At 37.0% G+C, this 17343-nt stretch overlaps 1 protein-coding gene across 5 annotated transcripts in view; it reads left to right on the forward strand.

The window, feature by feature from the left end:
* Positions 1–17343, forward strand: part of LOC126180278 (protein retinal degeneration B) — a 589076-nt gene that overhangs the window by 555391 nt on the left and 16342 nt on the right. For 4 of the 5 annotated variants that reach the window (XM_049924680.1, XM_049924684.1, XM_049924682.1 and 1 more), the window contains 4 exons: positions 4313–4469; positions 7467–7616; positions 8684–8864; positions 14089–14363. In XM_049924680.1, coding sequence (XP_049780637.1) covers positions 4313–4469; positions 7467–7616; positions 8684–8864; positions 14089–14363 — 763 coding nt within the window. Of the gene's footprint in view, positions 1–4312; positions 4470–7466; positions 7617–8683; positions 8865–14088; positions 14364–17083; positions 17234–17343 lie in introns of all 5 variants that reach the window. The other variant, XM_049924683.1, reaches the window with a different exon arrangement.

The raw sequence follows: 17343 nt of genomic DNA on the forward strand, positions 1-17343 counted from the left end.
TATTGTGACAGGAAATGAAACATAGTGTAATCATTTTGAGCTGAAGAATAAGTGTCAGAGCCAACAATGGAAGCACATGGATTCACCTCCACCAAAAAGATCCGAATCAGTGACTCTTTGGGAGTCATGATGACCTTGTTCTTTGACTGCAAGGGCCCATTGCTCATTGAATTTCTAGAACACAGTGCTACAGTTGATGCACAGCAGTCTGTAGACGCTTTGCAAAAATTGAAGTGCTATCAAATCCAAATGCTCAGGAAAGTTGATGGACAGCATAATTCTGTTGCAGGATAACGCCCATCTACATGTTGCCAAGGTTGTTTTAACTACACTGCAGAAGTTTTGCTGGGAAATTCTTTACTCATCCCCCTTATGGACCTGATTGCTCTCCCCATGTGATTTCCACATTTTTGAAGCTCTGAAGAAAGACATTCATGGCTGTTGATTTGCTTCAGGTGAAGAGGTGACACGCCTGGGTTCAGTCATGTTCCGTAGATTACGGCAGACATTTTTTTCTTTAAGGCATTGACTGTGTTGTCTCACATTGCAATAAATATATAAACAGTTATGGCATTTACTTTTGAAATACTAAACAGGTAATTTACTTTTTTCTATCTTGTTTTCATTTGACTGCCCTTTATGCAAGTGCATCTCATTGTTCTCGGAATTTTCCAGACAAAACAAAAATATCTACTGTGGGACTAGGATACCTCAGCACTCCTCCTCAGGATGGGGTAAGGAAAGGAAGGAGTTAATAAGTTAGCATGGAGAAATTTCAACCAAACTTTCGACACACGTGGTTGGGGGGGGGGGGGGGGGGGGAATGCTCTGAGGGTAAGACACCACTTCTTGGTCTGAAATACAATCACTGTGATGATTAGATTAAAAATGCACTTATTTTTCTTAATCATTGCCCCCTTGTTGATCATTTTCTTTTTTTGCTTTTACTTCAATTTACTTTACTTTTCTGTTGAATATATTCCATCCTTGACTGGTATCCTGGAGCATTTTCAAAATAACGCTCTGTAGCCGTATTACCATTTCATTGGGCTTGGAAACATTTTTCAACTACAAATTTTTTTAGAAGTTGGAATAGATGGATCTCTTGATGTGAATCAAGTATACAGGGGATACTCATAAAATTTTAATTATCTCCTAAAAAACTAAAATTACAAAATTTTGTAGGTATGGATCAGCAGTCCAATTACACACTGACATCCCCATGCGACTAGGGCAGCCAAAAAAAAAAAAAAAAAAAAAAAAAAAAAAAAAAAAAAAAAAAAAAAAAAAAAAAAAAAAAAAAAAAAAAAAAGAAAAGAAAAGAAAGAAAAAGGGCACAATCCATTGAGGAAGTGGATATGGGCTGTACTATTATTGCATCCTCTAGCTGCATTTACAGTACTGTGGCATGACTAACTCACTGTGTACGAGGACTGCAAAATGTACCAGCGCACAAACAAATAATTATATAAGTTTATTTTTTGTGGTGATAATTAAAACTCTGACTAACCATAGAATGTGCAGCAGTTCGTTCTTCAAAGACCTTGGTCCTCTCATTGACATTGGCACTGTCCTGAGGAATAATCATTTCCTTAAAGAGACTGTTCACAAATTTTTTTCATCTGTTTCAGCCAGTAGATTTGCATTGTACTCATCAATTATTGTTTCGCCTTTTGAGAACAGTCCATTTAAAAGAATCCAACAAAAATTAATTTTTTATGTTGCATATATCATATTTTCTCCCCTCTTTGTAATGGTTTCACCTAGCACGCAGAGACAGTAGAAGATACATATTTCATGTACAAAAGTCCACTATCATATTTATTTCATTTTAGGTATTATGGAGTGAAAGCTTAATCTTCAGAGTTCACGTATTTCAGTCAAACCTTTCATAATGGCCTGGTGAACCAATTGCACGCAAGGGAGATAAACAGATGGAAACAATATGAGCCCTGCTCAAAAACAAAAATGGTATTAAGTTCCTGAGTATAGTGAGCATTTGCTTCGCTGTTCGTCCAACATGAAGTTTGTATATGTTGCTTGAACCGTATTATACAGACATCGCCACAACAAAGTAATATGTGAAAATATTGGTACATGATGTGTTCCTTCAAGCAAATTTCTTTTAAATGAAGCATAACCAAACGAAACTATTCCCCAGATGAAACTGGCTTTTCATTGACATTTATGCTCAAGAGGTACCAGCACAAGAATTTCCTTAATATTGCTGCAGTATCTGTGTCAGATGAAGAAATTTTCTTGTTGTTCCCGTGTGACAAAGCCTGAGTGAATTACAGACATTTATTTTGGCCAACTTGTCCTTTACCATTGAAAAGTACCTGTACAGGAGTTCTTAAAAACAAACACATTTATTTGTAATCTCATTCATATTAGTCCATGGCTGAGTCAATAAATAAGTCACAATATGGGTAATGAGATCAGTGCTGAGGATATCAAGCTGGAATTTACTTTTGTATTGTATTGTATTGTATTGTATGTTAACCAGGGGCCTAGAAACGACGGAGAGGCTCCGTCCCCACTGCAGCCACAGTGGTCCACAACCCCACGACGTCTACCGCAGTCCACTTTACACCTCTGCTGCCCCACACCGAACCCAGGGTTATTGTGCAGTTCAGCACCCGGTAGATCCCCACAGGGAATGTCTCACACCAGACGAGTGTAACCCCTATGTTTGTGTGGTAGAGTAATGGTGGTGTATGCATACGTGGAGAACTTGTTTGCGCAGCAATCAACGACATAGTGTAGGTGAGGCGGAATAAGGGGAACCAGCCCGCATTCGCCGTGGCAGATGGAAAACTGCCTAAAAACCATCCACAGACTGGCCGGCTCACCGGACATCGACACAAGTCCACCAGGCAGATTTGTGCCGGGGACCAGGCGTTCCTTCCCACCCCGAAAGTCGGAATTTTCTTTACTTTTTCAAAAGTTCCCCCCTGTAAATTTAACACTTACCCCACATTCAATAAGACCTTAAAACCTGCATCTAAGAACTGTTATGGCTGTTGTCTCAGCCAACAAGTGATTACTTGAGCCACAGCCTTATCGCCTTGATTTTGCTGCCTTCCCAGCTGGTTTTTAAGGGGCCCAATCAGATGAAAATCATTGGAGGTTAAGTCTGGATCATTCAGTGTACATTCCATATATTCCTAGTGAAATTTTTGCAATAATTTGTCTTGTTGTGTGAGGATGATAATTCTATCCAGACAAATAGTGCCCACTGCATTGAGTCCAGGACTTTTGCAGCAAATGGCCTTTTGTAGTTCCTGCAGAGTGTTACAGTAGAGTGTGGTATTAAGGCTCATTCTGAGGTTGAAATTTCAGCAACTGGAAGACAGCTTCAAAACAGGTTGGCAATCGTGATGCCCTGTAATGATCCATATTAGGAAGTTACCTTTACCACAAAGCAGTAGGTACTGTATGTATATGCTGGCTTTGTTCCATTTCTTCCCTACTCTCAACCTGCAGAGGACTCTATGTCTACAAACTTCGCAAAAATTCAGCCACTTGCTATTAACGTTGTGCACAATTCTGCACATGCAACGTAGGATGTACAACTTGTTATAGATTGTTATTTGACAATCTTTATGGATCATTCCCCACATTATAATGTGGCATTACTGGGAATCTCCATAGAGTGAACAACATCTCATTGTTTACAATTATTTCCAATATTTTTGTGTATTTCTGTATCCAGTCTGAAAAAGATATCCACATTTACGGACAGTCCCTTAGCCCAAAACAAAAGCACAACTGCAGGCTGTTTTAGTCAGGTACAAACCTACCATCTTACACTGGCTGCAGTTCACTAACTATTGACTGCAGAGTAATGTATACTGAATCTCTTCCAGCTGACATGCTGTTTCCTCCTACAAATAGACCAACAGGAAATTTATAACTGTGTGCAATATTTTGACATTTGTGGCTTATCTATTGACTCATCGACTTAAATCTGTTGTTAATATTTCATATCTACATCATTTTTATATCACACTATAAAATGCATACATTTGATATTTTTCACATCCCAAAGACTCATCTACTAAGATATATGGAATCTGAACTAAATAATGCAATGGAAAAAAATCTTATTCATTTTATTTCTGTAGTTGTACATTTACTGCTTCAGGTTTACATTCTGTGTTTCAAATTATCATGCCATGAGCCTTTACTTTTCGAAATGGCATGACTGAGAGTACGAGTCTTGTGAGAAACTACTTCTTAGCACCTTCCATTTGTTTATAGCTTTATTTACTTGTTTATAATAATTATTTACACAAGTTTTCCTTTTAAGGTGAAAAGGTGGACATCCATATAATGAAAGATGTGCGTGCTGGAGAGTGGACATTGATAGCTACAGAAGTTACTGACAAGACTGGACGGGTGACATACACCATTCCTGATGACAAAGCCCTTGGCTATGGAATGTACCCAGTAAAAATGGTTGTTAGGTTTGTTTAATGTTTTCATACTCTGTAATTTTGTGGTTATAGCAGTAATAATAGTTGTTAATGCTTATGGTGATTGTGGTAACCACAGATTTCCTCTACCATATTTATTAATTGAATATTTTTCACACTTTCCTTTATTTTTTTTTTAATTTTTCCAGCACATTTTGATTAGGTAAATGATACTTTGTCCATGTAGACGAGAGTTCAGAGTGTTAACCACAGAATAAGCATCAAATTGGACGGTGCCAATAGCAGCATAAAATAGTTGCAGATAAATTTTGAATATTTAGAATTAGGCGGGCCTTTTCATGAACTAATTCTGAATCAGGAAAAGTGTAATGTGGAAAAAAATGTGTGACAGATAACAGTGGTGGTAATTGACCCAGGATGCTATGTTTAATAAGTGATATAGAGTAAGAACAGAATATGAAAGATGCCGAAAAACCTCAAATGTCTCTGAACATGACACATCAAACAATTAATGGTTACAAAACTTGAAGGCCCTGTAAGACACCATCTTCCTCAAAATGTGTGACCATGTTGATCCTGCTTACACCATATTGCGAATTTTTATTTCTTTTTAACAATGTGTTTAAGCTGGAATACCTTGCTGGGAGCTGCCATCTAATGTAAACTGGTTTGCTATGTCAGTCATTGTTTGAAAATAATTCATTTTCAGAGATAATTCAATCTCTTTCTGTATATTCACATTCATGTTGAGGTCCACACTGTATCACTGGAATGTTGTTATGATCCAACTATGATCACAAAGAGTATTTAACACAACAAATGCCACAAAAATATAACAAAATGTAAATACTAATTAACTGGAACTGCACAGTGTGGAAGCTGATTCCTGCTGCAATTTCATGGAGTGTACTGAAATGAATAACAAATTTCCAGCAGTCATACTACTTCAAATGTATCAGTGCATTTCTTTATTATGATAACAGACTATTGAAACTCTTGCAGCAGCCATTTGACCACATAAACATGTAGTTGTTTTTAGGCTTGTGAGATACTCTTACCTTCTTGGGAGGTTGTCGGATGAGAACTTATTGAATTTATATGACAAAATTTAAAGTGCCTAAGCAGTGATTATTATTTAAAAAAATTGACCTGCAATAAAATTTTGGTGGCATTTGATAAGATACGTTGTGTTTGTAAAGTAAGTACAGAACACACAGATATTTTACTTGGTTAACTACTGTGCATTAACTTTTGGAGGACCAGCCATAAACTTACATTAAAAACCCATTCATTTCTTTCCATTTCACTTGAAACCTGTTCAGTAAGTGAGAGAGGGTAAGTTGGTAGGTTGATTGATTGATTGGTTGGTTAGTTAGACTTCTGTTAAAACTTTCAAGCCTAAACAAGTGTCTGATAAATAACATTATTCTCTAATGTCATGTCCCCATCTTCAGGTATGTGCAATTGCTACACATGTATTTTATTTTTCAAATCTCTCTTCCTTTCTGTTATTCTGCACATTGTAGTGCATCGTCTTGGCTAAAACTTAGTTTCATGAAACTTGGTCATTTCTGCACCTGTATGCAATTCACTACAGCTGACTTACCCAAAACTGTCACTAATCTTGTTTGTAAAGGGGAAGCAAACTTTCCTCATTGGCAACTGTTGTTGTTGTTTATTAGTTCTGGAAATCTTTCTTTTTGGCTGCAGTACTCATTCCACCTTCTCATTAGAGTAACCATTTTCCTTAAAAGTAGGCTATAAGTAATTCAGCTCCTTTTTGCAAGTAGCCTGCCTCTCATATTTTATTTTACCTAACCACCAGTTTTTTCATTGAAGCTCTTTTCTGTGAATAGTTTTATGGGTCAACCACAACTCTTGGTCCGAGAGTTTTAACAGAGGGAAACATTGGCTGTGAATGCTTTCATTATATTATTGGAAGTGGAACTAATATACATTATAATTACTCTTTTTTCCCGATATCTTTGAATAATCCTTATTTTAAAGGCATAACATCCTGCCACACGTGATCTGTTTCATTCATTCTTGCATGTTGCAGAAAACTGGAATTTTTTGCTTTTCTCTAGGTAAAAGTTGTTTAACAGCCTTGATGACAAGCAAGCAATTAGTGACAAATTTCAGTTACTATAATCATCTTCACACTTGAAATATTTAATTATAATAGTAATGTGTGAAGGTTTGAACCAGAGACATCCTATGTCAAGATAAGATCTGAAGATAGCTATAGCAGCAGCAAATGGTCAGTTACTGAATGCCTGTATTCAAGACTCATCATAATTATTTTATAATAACCATTGATCATGGACTGTGCTTCTTTGTGACATAATATCTATTTTTCAAAACTTCTTTAGATGCTTACCTTCAATTCCTTGTAATTCTTCCTGCAAAGATGTGAACATATTTTTTTAACATACTGATATAATAAGATAAATTAGCTACAGACTAACTTCAGTTAGATATTAGTAAACTTTCATGGAAAAAGCAAGATATAGGTAGAAAGAGCTTTTTCTTTGACACTCAATTTCTTTAGCTGTTTATTTAATGACTTTCTTGATAGAAACACAAAAAAGCAGCAAGAGAAAAAGTTGCTAAAGAAGCTGGTGTAATGAAATTTTGAACATAATTATAATGAAACTTTTTTTTTTTTTTTTTTTTTTTTCTGCCTGTGGAAAAGACTGATTTTTATACCCGCCAGCTTCAAATGATATGCTGCATGCAGAATCTAGTTTGAGATTCTGAAGAAAGTAACTGAAAAAAAAATCATTGTGTGAAACATTCTGACAGGTTAGAACTGCATGCCAGACTTGGGGCTACAAAGGATTCAGGGTGTGAGTTGCAGTTCAGCACATGGTTTTAATCTTCTAGTAAGTTTCAAAACTGTTCATACTCTACTGCAGAGTAAAATGTGCATTAGGTGGTTGTACCTTTGAATATTTTAGTTTAATTGTTGTTATGTCACTTTCGTATTCATGCTGCAATATTTACAGGTGCTTATAACTGTTTCAGAGGTGATCACACATCAGTGGACTTCTACATGGCTGTTGTTCCACCTAAAACAGAGTTCGTTGTCTTCAGTATAGATGGTTCCTTCACTGCAAGTATGTCAGTGACTGGTCGTGATCCAAAAGTCAGAGCAGGTGCCGTAGATGTTGTGAGGTACAGAAGAACTTTGTTGTAATTTAATATTGGTATTCAATGTACTTTTGTCACTGTGTGTGAGAGAGAGAGAGAGAGAGAGAGAGAGAGAGAGAGAGAGAGAGAGATATGTAAAAATTTGTCATTCCATTTTCTCTCAAGTACTGAATGAATTATTTTAATTATTACTTTCATGCCTACTGTAAAGTGGAAAAAATTGCTAACTTGAATTAAATAGGTTATAAATAGGTGTTTCTTGAAAGATAACACACATGGAAAATGTGTGTGTTATCTGTATACTGAGGGCTTAAATATCAAGGTTTATTCGTAATACATTACAGACAGTAGAAATTAGCCAAAGTGGAACCACTATATGTTTGCTCTTCATGGACTTCACCTCATACTTAGAGATGCCAGCAACAAATAACAAAAAAAGGCATACACACACCGCAAACAAACAAACATGTGTGCCAACATAATGCCAGCTGGACATACAAAACCAAGATGCAGTTCAGCTGGTGGACTGTGATGGTGGTGCCTTTTGCTTATGGTGGGTAGAAGGAGAAAGAGATGGGAAGCTGGAAGAGGGGCAGGGAAGAGTAGCTAGTGGCTCGGAGGGAGGCAGCAGGTTTGCAGGCTAGGAATGTGCGATGGAGGGGTTGCGGGTGCTTAGGGCAGAAGCTGACACATAGGTACTGGAGCTAGAAAGATTTGGTGCATGTTAAAGATGATGTGAAGGTGTGGATTGAAATTGTTGCAAATCTAGTAGTGTTATTTGAAGCTACAATATTTAGTATTACGATTGCATGCGGAATTTGATTTCTTTCTCTCATAACACTGATAGTGGTTCAGTGTGGGGCGACAGAAGGGTGAAGTGGACTGCGGGAGTCGCCGTGGGGTGGTGGACCACTGCAGCTGTGGCGGGGACAGAGCCCCTCCATCGTTTCTAGGCCCCCGGTTAAGATACGATACAATACAATACAATACAATACAACTATTAACACATGTGCATTGTTAAAATTATACTCCATTTCTAACATTCAAAATGTTGAATTGTACTATTATAATTTTATATTTCTGTTCGGCAGGCACTGGCAAGAACTGGGTTATTTGATAGTGTACATAACAGGCAGACCAGACATGCAGCAGCAGAAAGTGGTCTCATGGCTGTCGCAACACAATTTTCCTCATGGTCTCCTTTCGTTTGCTGATGGCTTTTCTACAGATCCACTGGGTCACAAGACAATGTATCTGAGAAACTTAATTCAGGTAAAGGTTATGTGAACTTTTCATAGAATGGTAAGTGCAAAACGTGCTGATCTCAGTGCTCCTGACCTCAGTCTCCATTAGCCCTTATTGCACACTGATCTGTAGCCCTTTCCCTTTGCCTTTCCCTTTCACTCACTCTGCTGCCTCTCCTGTACAGAGCCTCCCTCTTACTCTCTAATGTCTTCCTCTCCCAGTCTACTCCTCCGCATCAGTGTGTGTCACATTTAATTACCCCATCATGTGCCAGGGCCAAGTTCACCAGTGCCACATTCCTATCTTTTACACTTATCTCCTCTCACTTCTAGCCCTCAGCCATCTTTCTCCTCCAACTCCCCACCCTGACCTCATTTGTAACATTCACTCTCTTGTGTTCCTATTTAACTAAAATTTGATGGTGATAGTATTACCAATCATTTGCTTAGGCAATCAGATGAGTATTTATTTACTCATTTCTGAAACACATCATAATTATTTCACAGAAAAATGTTTAGATTCATAGGTTTTTTTGTTGAGTCATGCAAAGGAATTATTACTAATTATTGTAAGGTAATAGTATGGTTGCTGGTCCAAATTAGACATATATTTTAGTATACAAGGCAATTGTAATCATTAAACTCAAAATTTTAGTAAATATTGAGTCTTTGTGTAAGTCCTTACTATTACTTATTGGCCTGACACCACCACATTGTCAAAATTTCATTCTTTGTTATTCAGTTGTTTTTCTTCATTTTGGAGTTTGGCTGTTATGAAAAGGAGCTTGTATGTTGTTAACAGCTCATTTTTCATCTTTTTTGGAGTCAATCAGTATGGAATGTCAAGTAGATAAAAATGAAAAATTCCAACACATTTTACCCTTAGAATTTAATCTAAGATCTAGTGCTGCTGGAGCCTTAAGAATAATTTGTGGCCTGTAGGGGTGAAGCTTTTGGTGGGAACACACTCATTTCTGAAAAGAAAAACTCAACTTGTGTGATGCACTGCATTCCAGAAAACCACCTCATTTGATGAAAATCTCCCAAATCTGTTGTTTTACAGTAATGCTCACCAAACAATTTGCAGACTGTCACAAATTACAGAATGTGATAACACAATCATTGTGAGCCTTTTGGATTCACTGGTAAGATACAAAACTTGGGTATATGGAAACCACGTGTGTTAAGTGACACCAATGAAAATCCATAAATAATGATACGTTTTTTCCTTGCTGGTCTTTTATGTAATTGGCACAAGCCATTCCTTGGGAGCTTTGCTCCAGTTGACAAGAAATGGTGCCTGTATGTGAATTTAAAGAACAGGAAAGAATGGCTCCACCTATTGAAAAAAGAAAGACCCCATATGCAGGATTATGCACACCCTCAAAAACTATCATACATTTGATGGAACCAAACCAACATTCTTCACTATGAACTGCTAACATGAAATGTAATTGTAAAAGCTGCTGCATATACCAAACAGCTAAGATGACTTCCTTTTGCTACTGAAAATTAAAGATGTGGTAAATCTATGTTGTTAATTCATGACATGCACAATCATATACTGGTGGAATCATCTCATGTATGATTGCTGAACTTGGTTGGGAGCCATGTCCTCACTCTCTATAATCACCAGATTGAATCCCACTTATGATTATATTTTTTCAGCCCTCTCTTTAATAACATTCAGGGACAAGTGTTTCATGATGAAACTTCTTGTAGCATCTGGTTATCAGATTTCATCAACATTAAATAACAACAGTTGTACAAGAGAGGCATAGAACTCCTACCTGAATGATAGCAGTCAGTCATTGACACAGATGGTGATTACATCACTGAGTAGTGTATCAGTCTTGTTACGTACATTGTAATGTAATTTAGTGTGTTTTACACTAACAAAATCAAATCATGGCATTATAAAAAAGCATGAACTTTTTCAATAAATTAAATTTCTTCACCAAAGTTTTGTGAGGAAACTGTTTAGTGGAATCAACTCATCACTACAATATTAATTTTGCTCTTTACTGTGAGATACTAATAATAACTTCATCACACTAATGATTACAAAAATAGTCTGGATAGTTGTGAGTAAATCAACATCTGAAGTTACTGTGGAAGTAAACTTGCAGACCTACTTTCTTTGCATAGATACTCTATTAGCACAAGTGCACATGGATGAATATGCTCTTGTTGCGCAGAAAATAATGGAGTGCTAAACAAAATTTAAATATTTATCTTAAACTTGTTGAATAATACTGTCAGATACAAGCTATTTTCAAATTAATAGAATTTTTTAATGAGCCTGAAATTTTACTTCAATGTTGTGCAATAACCCATTTGAAAACACTATTTTTTCCCTTCAGTGTGTAAATCATTTCTCAAGAAATTCAACTAACATTGTTGATCTGTGAAAATCATTTTTAGAATATATTGCCTTTCTTTCATTATAGTTATAGGACTAAGGTAGATTTTAGGATTCAGACCAGGATCCTTTCAAAGAGACACAAATTGAATCAGTGACTGATTTGGTACACGCATCAGTTACATTGTACCAGTGTATTCATGAACAATGCATAATAAATATTTGTCAATGCGTTTGCACAAATCTAATTAAAATAGTGCTTTGGCTGTAGGTAACAAAAGGAATTACTGCATTGATGAGTATTATACATACATACCTCAGCATTTATGTAGCTGACACATCACTCTTTTTCCCAGTTACTAAATGCCATGCAAGATAATTAGTATTCTCTCACCTTCAAATACAGATTGAATCTCCATCTGATGTTGTAATTCCTTGGAACTGAAAATACTTCAGTCCCACATCCGCATTTGGACCTGTACAATCCAATGGCTAACAACCGTCTAGGACTTTAGTTCTCAGTAGGTGCATTATCCTTTGTGCCCTCCACCTTTCCACCTTTTTCGTTTGGCATGCTTTTGCCTCCCTAACGTAGGACTTGCCTCCACTGTTCTCATTCTGTCATTACAGAAACCACAGTGAAAATCCAATGAAACTCTGCACAGATGTTGGCCAGTGTCTGTAGTACGTCTATTGATTGTATCACATTGCTCTTTTGAGTTCTGAGTGCAGAGTGATCATGTCAAGATGCCTAGAATATAGTGTCTCCCACCAAGTATGAGGACCTCAGGAGAAATTTTTCCTGAAGCTATGCACCCCACATAACTTAACTAGCAGCAGTCTGCAGGCACAATGAAGATGCTCCTGCAGCATTTTTGATAGAAAGTGTTTGATCACCCACAATACAGCCCATAATTGGCTTCCTCTGAGTTTCATCTCTGTTCACATGAACTGCTGACTATGAAGACAACATTTTGACACAGGCAGTGAGCTGTAGACCAGTGCAGAGAATTGACAGAAAATACTGGCAGCTGTCTTCTATCACAAGGGTGTTGGAAAGCTGTTACAACACTAAAACAAATGTCTAAGTCAGAGCAGTGACTATGTAGATAAATAGCTGGAAGTTGTAGCTAACTGTCACAGATAAAACATTTTTTTTATTTTCATAGTGGTTTCCATTTCGTGGTCAATTGGAACTTATTTTCCAAATACCCAGTGTATTATTTTGCAGTATACAATACATATATAGAATATGTCCATATTGAGCACAAAATTACAAGTTAATATTCAGGGTGTCTACCAAAGGACTCCTTGGTTTTAAAATTAAATTATATAAAAAGGAAGATCAATAGAAGAATGCAACAAATGGAATGTTTACTATGAAAGTTGTAAGAATTTTACACAGGAATGTTAAAGTAGTAGCTACAGTTGCAGTACATAGTGTCTGTAAATAGTACTCAGAGGCCTAGAGTGATGAATTCCACTGGAGAAAGGAGGTTAACACGTAAAAGAAAAGGTTGAAATCATGTATTCCATTGAACATGTGTTACTGGTACTGGAATATTGCAGTATTTGACAGTGCTGCTACAACAAAGCACAGGTTTCAGACATGATTTAATGTTCCAAAAGGACCCAGTGTGAAAACTATTCACAAGTTCTTCACCAAATTCGAGTGGACAGGTAGTGTGGCTGAAAATCTGGTGGCGAATGTTGGCCAATGTCCAACTGTGGTTACTCCCGAAATTATCTTCCACAGTTTCTGAGCTTGTTTGGCAATATACGAGAAAATACACCCAAATAGTTACAGAAGAGATTGATATGAAATGTTTCAGCATACCTACAATATTGAGAAACAATCTACATGTTGCAGTTCAAAATGCAAAGTCACCAGGTCAAACTCGTGCCTGTTGTGAGACAAACAGCTGACTTTGAAAGCCAGAGTCTCGCAACGTTGGAGTCTTTTACGTTGGCTGCATCTGGTTCACAGGGTTTCAGTGTACAGCAGAGATTTATTTGGCCCTTTGTCCATGTGAAATTCATTAAGTAGTGACTGGCTAAGAGTTGGAGGATCGACCAGACACTAAGTGGCCCTTGCAGCATAGGGTCCGACCACATCACACCGAATAGGTGTTTTGATTTCTTGATGAATACATCAGGAATAGTCAATGTGTTGGATTATCCAAAATTTACTGATTCAGGCACGAATTGGCTCCCTATTCACCCACTACTTTTTGTGGAGTGCATTGAAAGACACTGTCTGTAGAACTACCCCACCATGCTGGGTGAGTTTGCATCATTGATCTGTTTGGCAATTGAATCCATTTCCACAGAAACATTACCAGATGTGATGGCAAATGTCACTGCTTGTTTGCGCAATATCTCCACTATGAGGAGATGTCATTGCAAAGAATGATTGCAGACTATGTGCTGATATGAGCCATACTGTGTACACTAGCATCTTTTAGCAGTTTTTGTAACCACTAATTCAAAACTGCTGTATAAAATACTTAAAGATTTCACAATAAACATAACGTTTGTTGCATTCTTGTATTGATCTTTGTTTTGATGCTATTTAATTTTAAAATCAGGGAGTTCTTTTTTAGACAAAGCATACAAATAAAAACAGCCTAAACATTATTTATAAAAAGTGTGAAAATTATGACTGACATGAAACGTTGAAGTTACACTTTCTTCCGCACCCCACCCAGTTCAGCATACACAACCCTTCACAGCAGCCAAGTTTCAGCACTGTTACATTATAGTCAACCAGGAAAATATAGCTCTGTGTGTGTGTGTGTGTGTGTGTGTGTGTGTGTGTGTGTGTGTGTGTGTGTGTGTTTGTGTTTGTAAAAAAAAGTGGAGAACTGCATTTACACTCTTGCTCTTACAGGAACATGGGGTTGCGATTCATGTAGCATATGGTAGTAGCAAAGACATCAGTGTGTACACTTCAATTGGTTTGAAACCAAAACAAATATTCATTGTTGGAAAAGTTTCAAAAAAGCATCATACACTGGCAACAATTTTGCAAGATGGATATGCAGCACATTTGACAACTTTAATGGCTCCTGGTGGATCTCGGCCTGCCCAAGGAAATGCCAGAATGGTCATACCAAGAGGATACTTTGGACTGCCAGGACAAAATGCCTCAATTAGAAGGCGCAGGTAATAATGAAGTTTATTTATGTCAATAATATTGAAAGTTCAATAACTCTGTCATTTTGCATGATGATGCCTTTGATACATCAATTGAATCATCTTGTAAAAAGTGGAATCTCATTTATTGCATGTAAATTGTTGATTTATTGATGTGACCCTTCAAACTTATTTAATTTTGAACAATGGGATTAGAATATGTAGTTCTGATTATCCTTCATTCACATATGCAGAAAGTGTTTAAATATGAATGCTCATTTAGTAGGAAATGGAAAATTCCAAATTCTGTATATTAATTATTTCCTATGTGCAAGTAGTAGTTTTGTTTATTGTTGTAATTTATTTTATTATTGCATATCAAACTTAAATTCTCAATAAAAGAGAAACAAATTTGATATAAAAATAGTCATCAACAGAAGGTGAGTGAAAAGATTGGCTACCATATTTGGCATCTGGTCAAAATGTAACACAAATTTAGTCAAATCTGTAAGCCATCTCTTCACTTGCTGATCAAATTAATTCAAACTGGTCTGTTTCTTCTGTAGTCTATTGCCAATATGATTTCAAATTTTAATTAAGTATTTGTGTCTTTTCTTGTCTTTTAGGTTTTTGTGGTAATGTGTGTTAAGTATCTGAAATCCCACATTTCTGGTCTGAAGTATCAATAATATGTGGAGAAGCTTATTATTTTTTCCATCACACAGTTACAATACATGTAATGAGAATTGTTATTTTGTTTTCGGGAAACAAAATGTGTTATGTTACAACAAATTAGTAGTGAGTTTCAGGAAAAAAATCTTCATTCTTGGCCCATACATAAAGTAAGATATGGTACACTCATTCTTGGAATATTCTATTATAACTTGCACTTACACTCAATATAGGTCCAGAATAATATTCTGGGTGGGTCTCTCTCTCTCTCTCTCTCTCTCTCTCTCTCTCTCTCTCTCTCTCTCTCTCTTCACTCCCCCCCCCCTCCCTCCCCCATCCCCCCCTCTGCCTTTCTTTCTTTTTCCCCAAAAATTGCAGTAAATGTAGACAGGCACAGCATTTTTTGCATTGTGAAGCAGTTGCTCTTCATTTTCCTCTATTGAGCTCACTGTGCAATGTTTTGTTAGTCTCCCATTACTTTCAGTTAACGAGAAGTACCTTCAAAAACGAGTCCAATACTTTGCTTGTAGAGGGTAACACCTGCCTTTCTCTTGTTACATATTCTGGGATTTGCACTATTTGGAATGATTGTTCCCCAAGTGCTAGCACTAAAGTATGAAAACATTTTCTTACTCTGACCTGTGGTTTTATGGTGCACAGTATAAGGACTTAATATGCATTAGTACAGAATAGATAAGAAAATTTTGTTGAACTTTGATCACTCATTTCATCAGTAGAACTGTTGCTTTTGTTGTAAACTTTACAAGAAGAAATGCTGTCATCATCTGAACTGTCATTACATTTAGAACTAACATTTAAAATTTGCTTTACAAGATGATCGCTTTCTCTTGAGCAATATTTTTTATAAGTCATTTCACAACTGGAGAACAGAAAGTTCAAACTGGTGTATTGCAATGTAGACAGAACACACTAAGGGAAAAACATTGGAGCAAAAAGGAATGCTGGAGCGTATGCAACACCCACCTGTGGCTTTACAATTGGGCTATATTGACTTACAAAGGGAGCTGTAACTGTGCAAGCCATAGTCGCCGAATAATGTGAGGACCTCATGACAGTGTGGCTCGTCATATCATGAGTAGGGGTTACTACTGCAGTTCTGGCATTCTCTCAGCTTTGGAGAATAAATAGTTTATTTTGAAAACAAGATCATTATGAGACCTGCCCAGTATACTGCAATAAAGTTCATCAGTTTCCCCATCGACTCATGTACTCAGTATCGGATTGCTTCAGTACGGCAAAACGTAACATTTACGTTACAGTCATCTGCCTATGAATTCATATTAACTATAAATTTTGATAACAACAAAAATAATCAATTGTTTATAATATAACATAAATGGATAGATAAAATATCTACTCACTAAGCGGTGGCAGTGGAACACACACACAAAAGGATTTAACTTATGCAAGCTTTCGGAACCAGTGGCTCCTTCTTCTGGCAGAAGAGTTGAAGGGAAAGGAAGAGGGGTGAAGGAAAAGGACTGCTGAGGTCTAGGGAAAGGGGTACAGTTCAAGAAAGTCACTCAGAACCCTGGGTTATGGGAGACTTCCAGACGGGATGAGCAGGAAATACCTTCTCATCCCGTCTGGTAAGTCTCCCCTAAATTGGAGTTCTGGGTGATGTTTCTGAACTGCACCCCTTTCCCTAAACCTCTCCAGTCCTTTTCCTCCACCCTACTTTGTTTCCCTTCAACTCTTCCACCAAAAAGAGGAGCCACTGGCCCCAAAAGCTTGTAAAAGTTAAATCCTATTGTGTGTGTGTGTGTGTGTGTGTGTGTGTGTGTGTGTGTGTGTGTGTGTGTGTGTGTGTGTTCCCCTGCTGCTACTTGGTGAGTAGATTTTTTTATCTATCCATTTATATTATACTATATTTTTAGACATAGGTGTAGCTTTCTCCCATCAATCTTTCATTTTTTGCATAGATGCATAAAAATTAGAAGTTTGTGTTGTAGAGACTTTATGCAACATGTAACAGCTTCACCACTGCAGCATGTGATCATTGGCCATAAGTGAGTAAGGAAAATATTATGTGACTGGAAGATTACTGTCTGTTTCAGCAATGAAACCACAGTCCCTTCACCTCCTCGTGGCAGCCTGTACATTAAGAGAAAAGTGTACATTAGTCATGTGTAGCACAACTGTACAAATCCAGCACCCATCGATTTGTAGTAGCAGTTGTTATGGAATCTTCTAGTCCCCTCATGACGGTAACTATCCATGTTTTGTTTTTCAATATACCTTGTTCAGTGTTTATTTTTCAAGGCCTATGTTAATTCTTGTGTTTGATCCTCACATATGTGCTCTTAATCTCACAAAA

The sequence above is a fragment of the Schistocerca cancellata genome, chromosome 1 (assembly GCF_023864275.1).
Source record: "Schistocerca cancellata isolate TAMUIC-IGC-003103 chromosome 1, iqSchCanc2.1, whole genome shotgun sequence".
Lineage (NCBI taxonomy): Eukaryota > Metazoa > Arthropoda > Insecta > Orthoptera > Acrididae > Schistocerca > Schistocerca cancellata.